General features: G+C 36.4%; 1 protein-coding gene across 1 annotated transcript in view; it reads left to right on the forward strand.

The window, feature by feature from the left end:
• COL21A1 (collagen type XXI alpha 1 chain) overlaps positions 1-17,842 on the forward strand; it is a 113,924-nt gene that overhangs the window by 60,007 nt on the left and 36,075 nt on the right. The window contains exons 13-17 of the mRNA XM_040599398.1: positions 2,061-2,114; positions 2,947-3,000; positions 4,582-4,635; positions 4,714-4,767; positions 8,491-8,544. Coding sequence (XP_040455332.1) covers positions 2,061-2,114; positions 2,947-3,000; positions 4,582-4,635; positions 4,714-4,767; positions 8,491-8,544 — 270 coding nt within the window. The remainder of the gene's footprint in view (positions 1-2,060; positions 2,115-2,946; positions 3,001-4,581; positions 4,636-4,713; positions 4,768-8,490; positions 8,545-17,842) is intronic.

Below are 17,842 nucleotides of genomic sequence, written 5' to 3' on the forward strand. Positions count from 1 at the left end.
ATCTTGAATCTGGATCTCCTATACATACAGTGAATAAACTAGCCATTGGCTGTTGGCAGATCCAATTGATCTGTAAACATCTGTGTCCACCCTTCTGTCATAACTTTGCCCTGTGTTTAGAAAAGTTCTAAGTTTATTGTGACAAAAAAGTGTTTTGGTTTTGGGTTATTAAAACTTCAAAGCCTTTCCTGTAAAACAAACACTTGTTTTACAAATAGATTTTACTGTAGAATTTCCTTCTTTTCAAGTTCCCAATATTAAAAGCAGGTCCTTAAATTCATCACTATTCAGCAGAATTCTCAAATACATGATTAGAGCTCAAAAATGTGCTTATGTGTTCTGTGCTTTAGGCATCTTAATCTAATAGATCTTAGATGTTAATCTAATTGATCAGTCAATATTGGATCATGTGCAGAAAGTGAGATACTGATGATGAAAAACTATTCTCCTGGCAGTGCAGGGTTGTGACAGACAGAATATTTCCTAATACTCAGTCCAGCCTTGTTTAAAATGTGCCAAAAAATAGGGCTTCCACCACCATTTTCTAAAACTTCTTCCATTGTAAAATAGGTCTTGCAATTAGAATTATTTTCCTGATGATTCAGCCCAAATTTTCATCTCTTAATTTCATCCCATTACTTGTAATGTTTCTGTAGCAACTAATTTAAAACTGTTTCCATTGCCAAATGTTTTAGGTTATCCAATAATTGAATCACTGCTTACGAGCAGAAATTGAGGCTGCATTTTTTTTCATCAAGGAGCGATGGATGTATGAATTTATTTTACAAGTTTTGCTGATTTTTGGAACCCCATTCCATTGCCTGTTTTGAATACTTATTTGTTGAGAGATATTTTGATAGCATTAACCCACAAGCTGTCATTACTGTGGTCATGTTCCTGTCTTCTGTGAATATGTGACAGACCTCTCCAAATCTGATTAGAGATGAATGGTTTTGATAAATACAACTGAGACATGGTTTTTTTACCCTTTGTCTTGGAGAGTACCAAGACCTAACTTCCTGAGCATAATTTACTTACAAAGAATATATTACTTATTAAATAATACTGATATAAATAATTACTTATTACTTATTATATAATTTATTAAACAAATGGAAATATATTGCTCAATATAAAGTTAGATATCGACAGAGAGAAAATACTATGATGGTCCAAAAAGTGTTTGGTGGTAGGCTTTTTGTCATGAGTGAAGTAGATCTCGTCTACTGAAACAATAACTCAATCTTGATTTTATTGTTTCAAATCAGATAGTACAAAATTATAATTTAGCCTTTTGTTGTAGTTGCTCAAGGGAGCTTGCAGACAAATTGTCAGACAAATTACTTGAGTATCAATAGCAAAAGTTTTTGAATTCCTGGTATCTGACACCTGTGAGGAAAATAAAAAGAACTGATGTTTTGGCTTTTGCTTTTAATTGCTAACTGCTTTTACCGATGTGGATTCTTTCTTCCACTGAAATAAGAACTCATTTGTCAAAGTGCCGGAGTTGTTTTATCAGTGTGTTTTGGTTTAACTTTCTTTGTTTAGAAAAAGTACTTAATACCTTATTTTTCAGTACTTCACTCATCCAAAGTAAGCTGGTGAGAAATTTGACAAGGTCAGCAGGTCTTTGATCTTTTCAGTAAAAGGTAGGAACAAAGCCTTCACAGATTTAGGGAATTTCCTTATTCTTTGGGAATTAGGAATGGATGGTAGAATTATTACAGGTCCTACAGAGATTTTAAAAGCTCCTTTCAAAGTTTTTTTTTTCCTCTTGTCAGAGCTAAATTGCAACTTTTGAACCTCCATAAAGCCTTATTGAGAGATTACAGTAAAATGTATTCTAAAAAATTTAGTGATTGTGTATTTTTTTGCTTTTATTTGTTGAATCTTTTTTAAAGATCAACAAACTCATCAGTCAGCATGCTGATGTTAGGTAGCTGATATGTTGGTGTATAAATGTCTTTCAAGTATTTGTTGATCATTGAAAATATGAGTTTTATTATAGTATATTACTACTGTTTTAGATATAAGGAATTAAAATATGTTTGCTCTTCTAGGGTGACCGTGGACTACCTGGTTTTCCTGGATTACATGGGATGCCAGCACCAAAGGTTCCAATTAAATATTTATTGTTACAATACTCACGTGTTTCAGCTTGCTCTATAGTTTAGAGGGAAAAGAAGTTTATATGCAATATTATGCCAGTGCATTTGATAAACTACATAAAATGAATAGATGTGATGCTGAAATTGAAGGAAGATATAGGCCATGGGACTTCATTACATACATATTAAGCAATGGAAGCTGCCTGGTTTTTACGTTTTTGTTCTGTTCTATGGGATTCTATATTAACTTTGAACTTTGATTTTACTACTACTTAGAATCCTCTTCATGGCAAATAATATGTCAAAAAATATATAATTTTCTTGAAGCCATTCAAGTGACAGTATCTTGATGGATAGTTCTGGTCTAACCCAATGAGTTTATTCCACTTGTATGTTTCCTAAAATATTAACAATATCTTTTGCTCTTCTGTGTTAGTACACAACTGAATTTACTTCTTAGTTTTTCCAAATTTGTGTTTTAAACTTTTCAAATAAGGTCTTCAGAAGAGTGCAGCACTTTTGAAAGAGCTGAATTTTCATGTAGGTACATACCTATATTGACGCGATAAGAAAGTGCCTTCTCCATTGAAAATAGAAGCATTAAGCCTGCAAAGTGTGGATTGTCTCATCAGCAGTGTTGGACATTCTGGGCTTCTCCCCTAGGAGAGATTGGAAAATTCAAGATTTGCATTTACTGTCTTGAGCATATTTTTTTATATCAGATGGAGCTCTTTGCCCTCCTCATTTGGTGTCTGCTATACGTGTACACTTTGTATACATATCTGTACGTAACGACTTCTATTTTAAAAATTAATTTATTCACACACATTTTGTCTAGGGAGAAAGGGGTCCTAAAGGAGATCAAGGAGTGCCAGGGATATATGGCAAAAAGGCAAGTCAATTTATAATCATAAAATAAAGCAAAATATTATTGGTATCTGTTGTGCAGTGACCTTGGCTGGCCAGCTCATGCCCTCCCAGCCACTCTCTCATTCCCCCTCGTCCACACTATGGGGGAGAAAATAAGATGGAAAAGCTTGTGGGTCCAGATAAGGACAGGGAGATCACCTACAGATTACAGTCTTAGGCAAAACAGACTTGACTTGGGGAAAAGTTAAATTTATTGCCAACTAAAATAGGTTTGGATAGTGAGAAACAAAGGACAAAGACTAAAACACCTTCCCCTCCACCCTGCTTTTTCCCAGGCTCACCTTCACTCCTTCATGGGGTGGGGAACAGGCAGCAAGGTGGGATGGCCAGCCCGTAACAGTTCCTCTCTGCTCTCCTTCCTCCTCGCACTTCTCCCCTGCTCCAGCATGGGTCCTTCCCGCAGGCTGCAGTCCTTCAGGATAAACATGCTCCTCGTGGGGCCCCTGAGGGCTGCAGCTCGGATACCACAGCTCCACCATGGTTCTCCCCACGGGCTGCAGGAGAATCTCTGCTCCGGCACCTGGAGCACCTCCTCCTGTCCTTCTGCACTGACCTGGGGGGCTGCAGGGCTGTGTTTCTCACTTTTTCCCTCACTCCTTACTTTGCCTGTGTCATGGTTTTGCCCTTTCTTAAATACATTCCCCTCGAGGCGCCACCACCCAGCCCTGCGGGGGCTGGTTGGAGCCGGCTGGAACCGGTTGTGCCTGGCCCGGGGCAGCCCTGGCCACCCCTCACAGGGCCCTGCAGCCCCCGCCAGTGCAGGGTGCCTGCACCTCGTACAATATTATTTATATTTTTTTAATACGTGTATTCACAAAGAGCTTAATTCTGCAGTCCTAACTCAGAAAAATTTCCACTGAAGTTTGCTGGATATACTTATGTCTAGTAACATTCAGCTCATGCTCTGCTTATTTGGATATTCTGAGAACTCTGTTCATCCTTCTGTTGATGGATCGATGTAATTCATTTTAACAGAATACAAAATGCTTATATTATTTGCAAATGTGTCTGTGCTTTTAATATGGGGTATATGTAATACTTATATTGAAAAGAAGCCTGTGCTTTTTAATACGTAGAAATGTACATGAACCACTTAACCAAAGGGGAAGAGGGAGAGAAGTACGGGGAGTGAGGAGAGGAGCACACGAATGGATTGAGACAGATAGTGGCCTGGAAGAGAGATGATGTTTTAACCTGTAATTTATATAAAACAGGGTGTGCTTGTATGTAAATGTTTGTGTTTCAGAGAGCATATTTTGGTCATCCAATGTTAACAGTTTTCACGTATCCTTATGTTTTCTTCATCTATTTATTGGTCTAGAGCTTTAAGCAATTTGGTAGAGGGTCTGTCTTCACATTTCTGTAATTTTAGAGCACATTTACGTTTCTGTAACAGGGTGTAGTTATTAATTGACCGCTGCCTGAATTGAAAAAGAAACAGATCTTCCATACATTTTCAAAATAAGAAATAATATACATGATTAATAGGTTAAATACACTGAATTTGCAGCACTACTTAGTTTTTGTTTGCTGTATTTCTCAGGGTTCAAAAGGAGAGAAAGGTGATACGGGGTTTCCAGGAATGCCTGGGCGATCCGTAAGTTTTGCAAAGACAATTTAGCTTTAACTTTTGCTTGTTAATTCACCTACTGATGACTGTTAACTGTTCCCACAGGGAGACCCTGGCAGAAGTGGGAAAGATGGATTACCGGGAAGTCCTGGTTTCAAGGTATGTACAATGTATATTCATATCTTGGCAAAATCTTCAATAGCATTTCTATTGGTCTAAATATACCCACTTTATTCTGTGAGGTTAAAATAATGTGTGTTACTGGGCAACGCCAAAGTTTACTGCCCTCCATAGGCAGACTTCTGTTGGTTTGTGCATAGGTGCAAAGCTTTTATTAAGAGTGTATTAGTGATTATCAGAGATTGTTTATACTTCATGTCCCTTAGTTTGTGTTTAGCTCTGTGAATCTGTTAATGAGATTTATATACAAGCATATGCTGCAGAAAGTTAAGAAGGAAGTAATCTAATTATTATTATTGCTTTTGAAGGGAGCTGGATGAAAGATAGGGGAAAACATCTTCAGTGTTGCATTCATATTTATGTTTGTATTCTCTTCACGGTGCAGTGCCCTTTATATTTAATTTAGAACAGTTTTTCAAGTGTTCTAAGTATCTTTCTACTGTAGAAAAGACTACAGGATCAGGTATTTTTTGTGTACCCAGATGTTTGCACTGTTCTAATCTGTGAAAAGATGGACTATAACAGTATGAGTTTTAAGTTCACAGAAAAAAAAATTAATATGAGATATAAATGTTCAGTTGAATTGATCTAAAGAAGCTTTTTAACAGCAGCTTTGTTCCTATAATATTTTAACAACAACAACAATAATAATAAATTCTGTAGGGCTGCTCAAGATTAACGTTGCTTCAGTGTCCAAAAATGCAAGTGTACTTTTAAGTGCATTTGTCTGAATTCCTATTGCTGCTGTTGGAGATCTGGGTCTTCCATTTTGTGACTATGCTTGTCTGGAGCAGTTGGGGATACCATGGCATATCTGTGACACCTGCTGCAGCAAGGAGATATGACACAAGACCTATGAGACCTAAACCCTTCCAGGCAGCAGCTGACAACAAGGTGGATCCAGCAGTATTCCAGCCTCACTCAGGCTGGAGGGGACTTTGGGGCATCTCACAGACAGGACAGCACTAAATCCATACCAGGTTGCTCAGCTGGGTCTTGAAACCTCCAAGGATGGAGGCTGCACAACTGGGCAGCTCGTTCCATCCTTGACTGTCTTCATGGTGAAGAATTTTTCACCCTAATTTGCAGCAGCAAATAACTCTACACATCCATGTGTCAACAACTGAATCAAGCTTTTAGTAAATATAATAAATGGAGCCTCTAAAGTAATTCAGTTGCTGACTGTTAGCTGCTATAACTTTTGCGAGATCACTCAGAAGTTTGCAGTCCTATTTGCTGGGTTTGGGTACCCCAGGTGACCTGTAAGTGCCATTTCAGAAGGACACAGGTTTCCTGTAGGTGGTACCTGCCAGCTGAATGTGAAAGCCTTGGCTGCCCTAGAGCACCTCAGACAGCACCAGGCATTTGTGATTAGGTATCTGAATCAAGGCCCTGTTCACTGTAATGGGATCTTACATCCCTAACATATCTCTAGACAACTTCAGGTAGAAAAACACACATAGGTATCTTAATTTGAAATTACAGGGGGAACTTAAAACTTACATGCAACACTACAGCACTGTTATTCTAAAAATTGCCCAACTTCAATGTATAACTAAGCAATTGAAAAATTTATTAGGAAAACTCATCTAAAATAACAACCTTTAAAAGTATGTATAAAATTTTACCTTTTAATGTAGGTAAACTGAATATTTCTTGGTTTATTTGTTCTCTTTGGAAGGCCAAATGAGACTGTGCTTAAAGGTAATGGCGTAACTTTATTTTATGTCAAATTGGTGTACTGTTTTTTTTTAACTGCCCTGAAGTTTACACCCTTAAAATATGTTAGCAAAAGAAGTTGTAAATCTTAATTATGGAAAAATATATTTTCTTATTGCTCATTTTTCTGAAGTTACCTTCAGCAACCGTCAGCAGATTATTTTTATGATCCTGGAGGACTTCTTTATGTGTTACTTGATTTAGTTTTAACTACTGCTAGATTAATTCCATTTTGATCTTCAAATCTCATTGGTACCTGCCTACAAATTGTCATTATTAATATATATCTACAAGAGCATTTATCACTGACATTTGCAATATATCAAGCAAAGAGAATTTAACAGACATTCTGAAAACACTCAGCTGAGTTTGCGTCTATGGATGTAGTAGCTACTTATGTTGCCATTAATGTCAACGTAATGCCAGTGGAGCCTGGAGAGTAATACAGATCAAACAAGGCAAACTTGTAGGTACCGCCAGTTTAGTTGTGTATATAAAAGTGTCTGGTGCATTTGAGATGCATTAGTGTACAAAGCATCCTAAGGGAGCTGACAAATATGTCATAGATTGTATGGAAAGCAAATGCCTTTCTGGAGTGGGAGTAGGAATCCAAACAAGACACCCTTGGGTATCTGAAATATGAGCAAATCTCTGTGTGCAGGCAATGAAATTGAGCTCCTGATGGCTGGTCAGCTGAATCAAGTCTCCATCAATTGTCTTGACTTCTGTGATAGGAGCTTAGTTGCCTACATGAATTTATTAAAACACACACACACACACACACACCCCGACACACACCCCCCCACACCCACCCCCCCACCCCCCCACCCCCCCCCTCTCTCTGATGAGTTGGTGGAGAAATTCCTTTTCTGGTGCTATAGAAAGTAGAAAAAAAAAATAGTTAGATTTTTTTCCTCTCTGGTATTTAATAACATGGACAAGTAATAGTTGCAGTTGTTTAACATAAAATTTTAAGTGTCACTTGTGGCCCTTTAAAGTGAAGTATTATGTTAATAAAGCATGAATTTGGAGAGTATTTTAATCTGGTTTTACACTTGTAAACAGTATACAGATAATTCGGTATATTAGTTGTGTGAACCTGTGTACATTTAAACTGAAAGACATTTTCTTGACTATTTTCTTAAGTATTATAGTACAGAAATATGACATACTCATTAGATTTATTAATTTTATGTTATAGTGGTTAACAGAAGCCATAGTCTTCATTCAAACATTTTGTCAGCTTGACGTCACCATCTGCTTGCTATAAAACAATGTTTTATTCTATGTCTGTAATCAAATTCAGAGCCTTACCAAACAGGCTGTCTTTGAAGGAAATTTCTGCTGGAGCTTTCCTGTTTTCTTACAATATTCATTCTGGGAAAGAATGTGGAAAAAAAGTATAGCTTAAACCCAGATGCTACCCATTGTTATGTCAAGTCCAGTTCTTGTAATTTTAAGTTAATTATTACCATATTATTTATATATATATATATATGCAATTATCTTTGAATTTGTTTTATGTGCTTTTATTTCTGGAATTATTTTTCAGTTTTTCACAATATTTTTACTGTCATACATGTTTTGAGTAAGGAAATAAAGGTTTGATCACGTCTGGTACTGCTGTGTTCTGAAGTGCTTTGAAATAGTTTTCAGACTATTGTACTAACAATTAGACAACAGCAATTTATTACTGTTTTATGTGCTTCTTCAACCAGTAATTGCTATTCTGATTCAAAAGACAATTGTCTTTCCTTTTGCAAACTGACAGATGTCTGTAGGATGCAGCATGAGGGAATATCAGATTGACAACACTTACGTATTTGAGGCTGTTTTTAAGAGATGTTTGTTGATGAAGCCTGATCATTTTTATTGGGTTTACATTTTACTTATAATATACTATTTGTAATAATTATTTTTATTATCCTAAGGAAGATATTTTTTTTAATAATAAAGTATTTAACAGCCTTTTTTATTTTAAAGGGAGAAGCCGGACAGCCTGGATCTCCAGGCCTAGAAGGACATCGGGGAGAGCCCGTAAGTGATTAAATAGCTGACATATCCTTATGTACTGATTTGTTTGGTTTGTGGGGTTTTTTTAGTTAATAGATGCTGTACATCATGTTTCATCCATGTTGATTTGAATTGGTTGATACATACATTTTTGAAAAAGTGCTTTTTTATTTTCTGGTGTTCATCTTTAAATTTGGATTTAGTAAAAGAAATAAAGAAGCCTTTAAAGTCAAAGATACCTTAACTATTTTGCTGTTCTATGCCAATTTGTATATATTTTATAAAATGGTCTTATTATTGACTTCTTTCCTATTATTAGAATGGTGTGGTTAAATATTGATAGTTACTTATATAAGGAAAGATTTTGGGTGTTTTTAACTCTAATTTCTGCAAATGTTATATGTTTTTTCATATATTTGTTAATTGTGCTTTTAAGGTTTATTTTTCACTGCCTCCCCCTCTCCTTTGTCAAGTTTTATTGGCCTTTTAATTCCTTGCATCTTGTGACACTGTCCATGTTATCTGTATCTCTCTTCTTCTTGCTTAGCTGGGGTACATGCTGCTGCATTTTTGCTTTGCTTGTTCCCAAAGACATTGTTCCTCTACTGACATTTGGGCAACTCCTCAGGGCAGCTGATTTTTCCTTCTTTTTATATGTGATAGCTAGGCTTTCTCCTCCTTGTTTCCTTGTTTGGCTCTTGAAGGCCACCAGACTTTGCTTGAAGCAGAGGAGCCAAGATACCTGTAGAAACAGCTGAAAGCCTTGAGTGCCGAGAGAGAGACAGCTGTCTTCAAACCATCAGTAATTCTTCTGTAGGCCAAGATCAGTAAAGGGAGCTCAGTTGGTGGAATGCTGCCTTCCAGATGAATTACATTTTGAATTACCTTTTCAATTGTAAGATAAGGAGGTACAGATTTATAAATTCTGAAAATTTTGTGGTATTGAATATGAGAGGCAGTATGTGTTATGTGGTACTGAAATTTGGTAGAGAGTTTTGACATCTAGGAGATGGAAATAACACTCCCAGCTGAAAAGTTCTCAAGCTTTTTCATTTAAGTGTTTTATATATTCACCAAAACCTCATAAAACTTTGTGACTAGACTGAAAAAAGCTGAACAATCACTCCCAAGAGACTTTTTTCCTACTTGGCTGGCTTAAGTGAAGAACGCACATAATTCCTTACTTGGCTTTATTTTTTCCTCTTTTTCTGCTGCAGATAACTGTGAGATGTATTAACCTTTTATGATCTATGGTATCTTCATATGTAAGAAAGGCTGAAAGTGCATATTAATTAAAAACCATAAAATAAAAGTGAAAAAGTTTTGGTATATTATTAGTATGCCATAACAAATGTGTTGAGATAGTAAAAAGACTTCTTCTGTTGTCTCTAGCCTTTTTTTATCTCTTTTCATTTTTAGAAAAAATGTTAGCTGGTTGTGATTTTCTTAAAAAAATAATCTAAAAAATAACAAGGAGAGGGCCTTTCTGACTTAGGGAAAACTAAGTATTTAATACTTTAATAGCTGTCTTTCTGATCTGATAGCTTTGGTTAAGTCTGACCTGTACCTACTAAAGAAATATAATTTTGTTTAAAATTAATGTAAATGCTTCACAATATAACAACTTAAACATCAATTTAAACCCATCACTTAAGTCCCATACTTTTGCTTTAAAAAGAAATGAAGTAGCAGATGTAAGACATTAAAATCACTAAGTCTTTTAAAATCACCACAACATAATATAAAGGAAGACTTCCAATATATAAACAACTACAAAAGATTTACACAATCCTAACAAGGGCAAACCAGACTGCACTATATGCTTTGTTTATAATCAGAGGAAATTCTTCTGAAGATCTGAAAGTCTACATGCTGACCAGGAAATTGCCTCAAGGTAACCAGTAGGAAGTGTCAGACATCTAGTGTCCTGAGTTCAGCTGGGATAGGATTACTTTTCTTCTTAGTAGCTGGTACAGTGCTGTGTTTTGGATTTAGTGTGAGAAAAATGTCGATAACACACTGATGTTTTAGTTTTGCTAAGTAGCGCATACCCAAAGTCAGGGACTTTTCAGTTTCCTGGGCTCTGCCTGTGAGGAGGTTCACAAGAAGCCAGGAGGGAGCATAGCCAGGACAGCTGATCTGAACTAGCCACAGCGATATTTCATACCTTAGAACCTTACGCTCAGTGTATAGACTGGGGGGAATTGGCTGGGAGCTGCCAATTACTGCTCAGGGACTGGCTGGATATCAGTCAGTGCATGGTGAGCAATTGTGTTGTGTATCACCTTTTTTTTCCCCTTGGGTTTTATTTCTGTCTCTCCCTCTCCTCTTCATTACAATGATTGTTGTTGTTGTTATTATTTACTTTATTTCAATTATTAAACTGTTCTTTCGACAGGCTTTACCTTTTTCTAATTCTCCTCTTCATCCCACTGGGCAGGGATGGGGTGGGGGTGAGTGAATAGCTGTGTAGTACTTAGTTGCTGGAAACCACAACACCTAGTCATACCTGCTTGTCTACCTCTATTAATGTTGTAGCACCAGACTGTGTGTGCAGACATGGTGCTCCCATCTATTTAGAGCCTGGAGGAGGAGCAAAGGGCATTTCTGTGCAGCAGCTTTGTGGTAAAAGCATACTTCGGCTGTGCAAAATGAATGCTCTCCTCAGCTATGGGATATGTGGGCTCCCCTATTGACGTAGAGGGTAGCTGGATTTCCATCTGCTGGAAAGTGAGATGGATTGTGGGGGCTGTGAGGGATGTCTTGTGCAACTTACTGCTTCTGTTGTTTCTGTTGTTCCTCCAATGTGTATTTGATGTATAATGTGTAAACACCTCCTCTCTGCTCCTGTTCTGTGCAATTCAGTGTGATCTTCTCTGGTGGGATACCCTAGTAGTTAGGGCAGTGATGTGGGAGAGAGGGACTGGACTCTGCTGTGCTCTCCCTGTGATCACCAAATAGGCTGGCTAAGCTCAAGACAGGCCTTGGATAATACTATTTAAACTGTGTGACTCTATCATTAACCAGCCAGAGGCAACTGTGGCCCTGGGACTGCTCAGCAGGTTGCAAGGATACCCCACCCACACAAACATACATGCAAACAGCCTTTATTTCTTCCATTCAGCCACGATAGCATTAGGCATGTCCTAATTTGTTAGGTTGGTCTTTTTAGAAATAGCCATCTTATGATCCCTCTGGCTTTAGCAAATAAAGAGAGCATGGCTGCGAAAGGAATGCATCTTGAGACAGCATCTAAGAAGCAGCAACTGTCTAGGATGAAGAGCCCAGTTGAATTAAACTCCCATTGCCTCCAGCCTCTGGGAGGTGTGGTTGTTTTCTGGACAACATACTTTCTGGTATATTGTTACTCTTATTAATCCCCAAATTTATGAACAGGAAAAAGTAGGTTATAAAGTTAAGTAAATAATTCCAACTGATGTGGTTGTCTTCCCTAAATAGTCAGACCATCCAATTCTACCCACTCTGTGTAAGAATAAAGTTTGACAGTATGGACAGAATAATTTAGATAGCATTTAATAAAGCCACTAATCAGGCTCATTTTACTGATGACAAAAATAGGCCATGCTGTCACTTGAGCAGTTTAATGACTAGTCATCTGTCTTGCTGATGACAGTTTTGATAAATACAGTTTTTTGAGGGGGTAACTGTCTCAAGGATACAATAAATCAATATTTGTTTGAGCTTAGTTTCAACCTGGCTGTCCTTTTTAACATAGGTAGAATTTTGTCAGAGTTTGGTTTCAGTGGAAGCTGTGTTAGACGACTTCTTGTGTTTACAGTTATGCAGATGGGAACTCTGAAGTGAGTGCTTGTGAGTGAAGCTGGCAGGATGCTTATAGTACTCTTCTAGGCCTAACATATGCTGTCCTGCCACAGGTAGTATGTCTAAATGTTTGCAACTGTTCATGCTTACTCTCCAGAAATCCCATTTTTCAGAAATACAGCTGCAAACACTTAAAATGGTAGAAGTTGTCCTTAATATTTAGGTCACATCACAAGACTTCAGATGTGGCCTCATTTATGCCAGTGATAACAGCGTAACATGGCTTTCAGCTTCTGACCTGATTCCCACTGTTACACACTTCCGGTTTGTCTGTTGATCTCTTATAACTGCATCAGGAATGCCAGATCTAGATCAATGCATCCTCTGAAAAATGTGTGGTTTTCAGTTCATTTTTTAACGCGCCTAGTCTGATTATTGTTGTATTTCTATTTTTAATCTCTCAGCATAAAAATCCTGTTGGATTTCCAGTGCTCAAAAGATCATGTGTTGTATGGGTTTAATACTTGTGAAAATGTTGCCGAGTACTAAATTCTCATTCAAGTTTTATATTGCCTTAAAGTAGGCACTGCTATGAAATAACACTCTCTTTCTAAGTAATATATTTAGAACAAATTACTTCCCGTCATTCTTTAAAAGAAAAGTGATCAAGAGACTCAGCAAACTGGTTGGTGTGAGTTTATCAAAACTCTTAGCTTCAAATCTAATATTAATTCTTTTCCACTAATCTGAGATGCCTTGATAGTAGCAGCTGAACTCTGAATACTGATGGCCTGCTTTTCAAAGGTGTCACCATACAGTCATAAGAGAAGTAAGGACTAGTATTTGTTCTGCAAATCATGTCTTGTGGGTCTCAAAAGAATGCCTGATTCATTTGTTGAAAATTCTGGCTTTCTCCTGTAAATAAATTTATGAGTAAGGTGAAATGGTTATTCAGGTGGGGTGGTTTTTTCGGCATAAACAGCTGATGCAGTAAGACTTTGGTAGGCATATGCCATATATCCGTATTTCTTTACAAGTAGGTTTGGCTAGTTGAATTAGTTTTTTAGTGATTGTTTCTTTGTTTCTTCTAATTTCTGAATTGTTGGAGTAGAAAGGGCAGAGTCTTGCTGATGACTTTCTGATTACTGTAGCTACTATAACAGATGTTGTTAGTCTTGTTCCCACTTTAGGAAGAGGAAGATGACAGCTTTGGCAGCACAAGACTTGCAATAATCATTCTTTATTACACAGTGCTTGCTGTAGGCTCAACCATATTTTTTAGACTGAATGCAGGTTTTCCTGTCAATTACAAATTTTATGTCCACTTTAGGTGTATATATTTTTAACAGACTTTATTTGCAACCTACGTTATCTTCTTCATTCTGACTGACAAGTTAACTAAATTCATTCCATACTACATTTTCAGCAGAGTTAATTTCTGTTAAGAAGATAAATATAAGAATGGTCTTATAAATAAACAGGTAATTAAAGACTTCTGGAACTTCAGGCAGACTAGTCTGAACGAACTACTCTGTTATTCCCAGTTGACAAAAATGATATAAGGCATGACAGCATAGTGGCTGATCCAAAGCATATGGAAAGATTCCCATTGAATTCAGTCTGGACTGGGGCCACAATGGATGCTGTAATAAACTTGGACCCACTGACCTAATGGAACTTGGAAAATAATTCCTGCTTTTCTAAGTTGTAAAACTAACAGTTCTTTCCCATCTAATTCTCACTTTCTGTCTGTCCCTCATGATTTCTAATTTTTTAATTTCTGTCTTCACACACTATGCAATTACATTAATTATATTAATTTTCTATAATTATATAGTATATATTGTTTTATTATTTTGTCTACAGAGACTTAGAAAAGTATTATTTTGGGATTTTTTCAGTCACTACCATTTCCAATGAGATAACTTTGGGAAATCAAGTGGAGAATAGGTGGCATACCTTGCTGCTATTTATTTAAGACTATTTTATAGATGCAATGTTAACAAAGGCAATTTCTTAAAAGATGTAAGGAATTATGAAAGGAGCTGTAGTTGTAAGCCTGCTATGGACATGATTGGCATCTGCTATAAATAGTTATAAACAATACTCGTAGTAGTCTGTTTTATGCTTGTATGCTGTATTGACCTTTTGATGGCTGTGCTGGCACTTTTCTTACTAATTCATGTGTGATAGATGTTCCATACCAGCCTTCCTCCTCCACTGCATCTGGTTTGTAAACATCGTATAGAAATACCTCTGAGCAATTTGAAATCTCCCTGTGGACTTGCTGAGCTGTATTACAATAACCAGATCCTTGTAATTTGTCAAAATGTTTCTTAATAATGTGTTCATCTTGTATAAATTAAAAAATATGTTAGAGCAGTGTGGTTCTGAAATAAATGTTCTGCAGCAAACACTTGAAGGTGCAGCTTCGTTAAAGACTGCAGTAACTATCTTTTAAGCAGGAAGTTGTAGTGGTAGTGCTTATTTTGTTGTATTCTGTAAGTGATTCCAGTGAACTAGTCCTGTTTATACACAAACCCACAAACTTGTGAAGAGTGTAATTTCTTCTATGCATTGATATTGGAAATTTTCATGTAGAGATTTTAAACTTGGTATTATACTTCTTAGTTATCTGTACTTGAAAGTGAGCTTTAATTCCCAGATGAAGTGCTTTGGCGTAAGCTTATACTGTCTGTAGAGTAAGAGCTGTGACACACATTGTTCCACTTGTGGTATTTCCCACTGCGGGAATGATCATATTCACTTCATACTGCAGCTTCAGCCTTCAGCTGTCATGTTCTAAGCTTGGCTAAGATGGAGTCTAGAGATCTGCTATGAAACTAAGTGAAGCAAATTGGCAGTATGGATTTATACAATACACATCAGATATTCTGTCTCATGGTAATAGTACTCAAAAATACATATAAATGTTTGCCCATTTAAATGCTTATGCATTTCAGAGACTGGAGACCTTCACATCAGTTGCAGAGACTGCAATATGCACACGCTTACAAACATAACTACTAGAAACTAGATTGTCTTAGTATTCATATTGCAGTAGGCCTTTCTATAGAGATGGTTTATCAGTATTTGACCATTATAGCTATACAATTTGACCTTTAATGTATTTTTAAGTGAGAAAAAGTCAGTTTAATGTAACTGATTATCATTCAGAAGCATTTCCTTGAGTTGTATTATGTTATTTTGATCAAATGATATATAGATACAATTAAAGTATATTAGCTAACTTGTTACTGCCTGGACTGAAAAAAAAAAAAGACATTCTAAAAAATTACTGAACTTAATGAGGTGGAGATTTTTGAGGACCTGAACAGGCAAATCCACACAACTTTAAATTGATCCTGTATTCTTCATTAGAAATTTCTTTACTCCCACATCTCAGTTAAAAATGTGATTGGTTGCTGAACTGACTAAGATTAAAGAATTAAAACTATAGTGTGTGTGTTTCCTTAAGTGTTTAATGTAATTTGATCTGATCTAATACTTTCTAGGCTTAATGGGTTAATTCACCCCGCTGAGAATAACCACTAAAGTTCTTGAAAATTTTACTATAGAACTGGAATAAAATAGGTATGCATTAAGTGATTAACATTCACTCCCTTTGACATGTGATACTTAAAAAAGGGCTCATTTGCATTCTTTTGGATCCACCTGATGTCAGTAATAATACTTAGGGCATTCCTGAACTCGTGTGCTAATTTCATACATCCAAGAAAAAATTTTCTGAAGTAGGAAATGCTTGAAGAGAATGTTGGACTGGTGTATGTTGTGTATTGGGCTGACATCTGCCATTTTAGCGCCAGGAAAGTTGGTGTTTATACTTCCAGTAAATAACGTTTCACATGTGCTGATTAATCTTGAAGCAGCAACATCTGTCCATTATTTTTCCCCCAGTTTTCTTCTTAACTCCCACAGCTTTCAAGGAACACTGCAAGACATCATCAAATCCTTCAGTAATATAGCTAACATGTTAGAAATTACATCTTTAACAAAATTAATTTTGTATATTCCTCAACAAAAACATTATGCATAGGATCAGAAAAATAAATATATGCATAGTGAAATACTTACAAATTTGGATGAACTTCTGATGGCCAAAGTACCCAACAGTGTCTATTGGGTGGCAGTATCATCACATGATTTTGGCCTGATTTCGCTGTATATGCATCACCTTTTAACCAAAGTACGATATGAGAAAGTATTTGAATTCATTGAAGTAGCATTTTTGCAGTTTATTGGGAAAAAAGAGAAAAAAAAGAAAAAAGAAAAAAGTTCTTTTGTAAAGGAGAATATATTTGACAGCCACTGGAGTAAAGATCCCATTTGTGGATTGTGGCAGAGGATTTACAAGTAAATAATAGGCAAGATACCCTTTTCTCTTTGTGTTCAAATATTTTGCAGCAATGCCAGCTTCATTATTTGTGTATTTGTCTATGCTAATGTTCTGCTCTCGCACATATTGCAGAGATAGTATATAAAATACCTCAGTTTTTCTAGTATCTGTGCTGATAGAATTAAAAATATTTTTTGTAACAATAAACATTCATTTAGACCGTAGGTTTTATGCAAAAAATACAAGGCATAAAACTTACTGGATTATAAATAAGAATGTAATTTTTGCATTGCTCTCATCTGTAATTCACAGTACTTGTGTTCAAGATTATTGCTCAGCAACTGTCTTCAACCACACAGTGTCATGTATGTTAGACTATGTTTGACTGCAAAATGCATGAATATGTAATTAAAATATGCCTGTCCTAAGTGGCAAGTCAGTGAACACTGTACTACTATGGTCTTTCATTTTGTTTGATCTCAGGAGCCAGCTACAGAAAACCAAGATGGATCTGGATGTTTTGGCATCGTTTTAACATGTGCTGCAAAATGGAAATGTTTTCAATCTTTAAATATTTGTCAGACAATAAAGTTTTAGCTCTAAGATTATCATTTATTGTGAATAAAAGCAGAGCAATTATAGGTTCCCCCCATCCCCCCCCACAATTATGGTGTATAAATGCAAAATTCAGACAAAGCTTTTTAAACTGTACATTGGTAATTCGCTGTAGTCACGGGCAATGCTGTGGGAGCTAATGGTTCGCAATGCAATTGCTGACTGTGTGTGCAATTTCGTATTTCATTTTTAGGCATACACGTTATTGATTGTCACTGGTTTGTATCATTGCATTTCGATACAACAGTAATATAAAATTAGATTTGAATCTTGGTAGTATGACTCAAGGACAAATTCCTAAAAACACCAAAAAAGTGTTGCTCTACAGAACACAGGGACATAGTGTTTCAGATTTCTGGGGAAGTGCCCTCTTCTTGGTATGAATTGTTTCTCTGTTAATGATCATACCAGGGAATAATCAAAAGAAGAGACATCTGAATGCCTTTAAAACACATCCCCTATATTTCTATCTTCCTTTTCTAATACACTATGAACACTAGAAATTTGCATTTTGATTTACAGCTTAGGTAACTGTCTCTGGAGACCAAACAGATTCCCTCAGCTGAT

This window comes from Falco naumanni, chromosome 6 (genome assembly GCF_017639655.2).
Source record: "Falco naumanni isolate bFalNau1 chromosome 6, bFalNau1.pat, whole genome shotgun sequence".
NCBI classification, from domain to species: Eukaryota; Metazoa; Chordata; class Aves; order Falconiformes; family Falconidae; genus Falco; species Falco naumanni.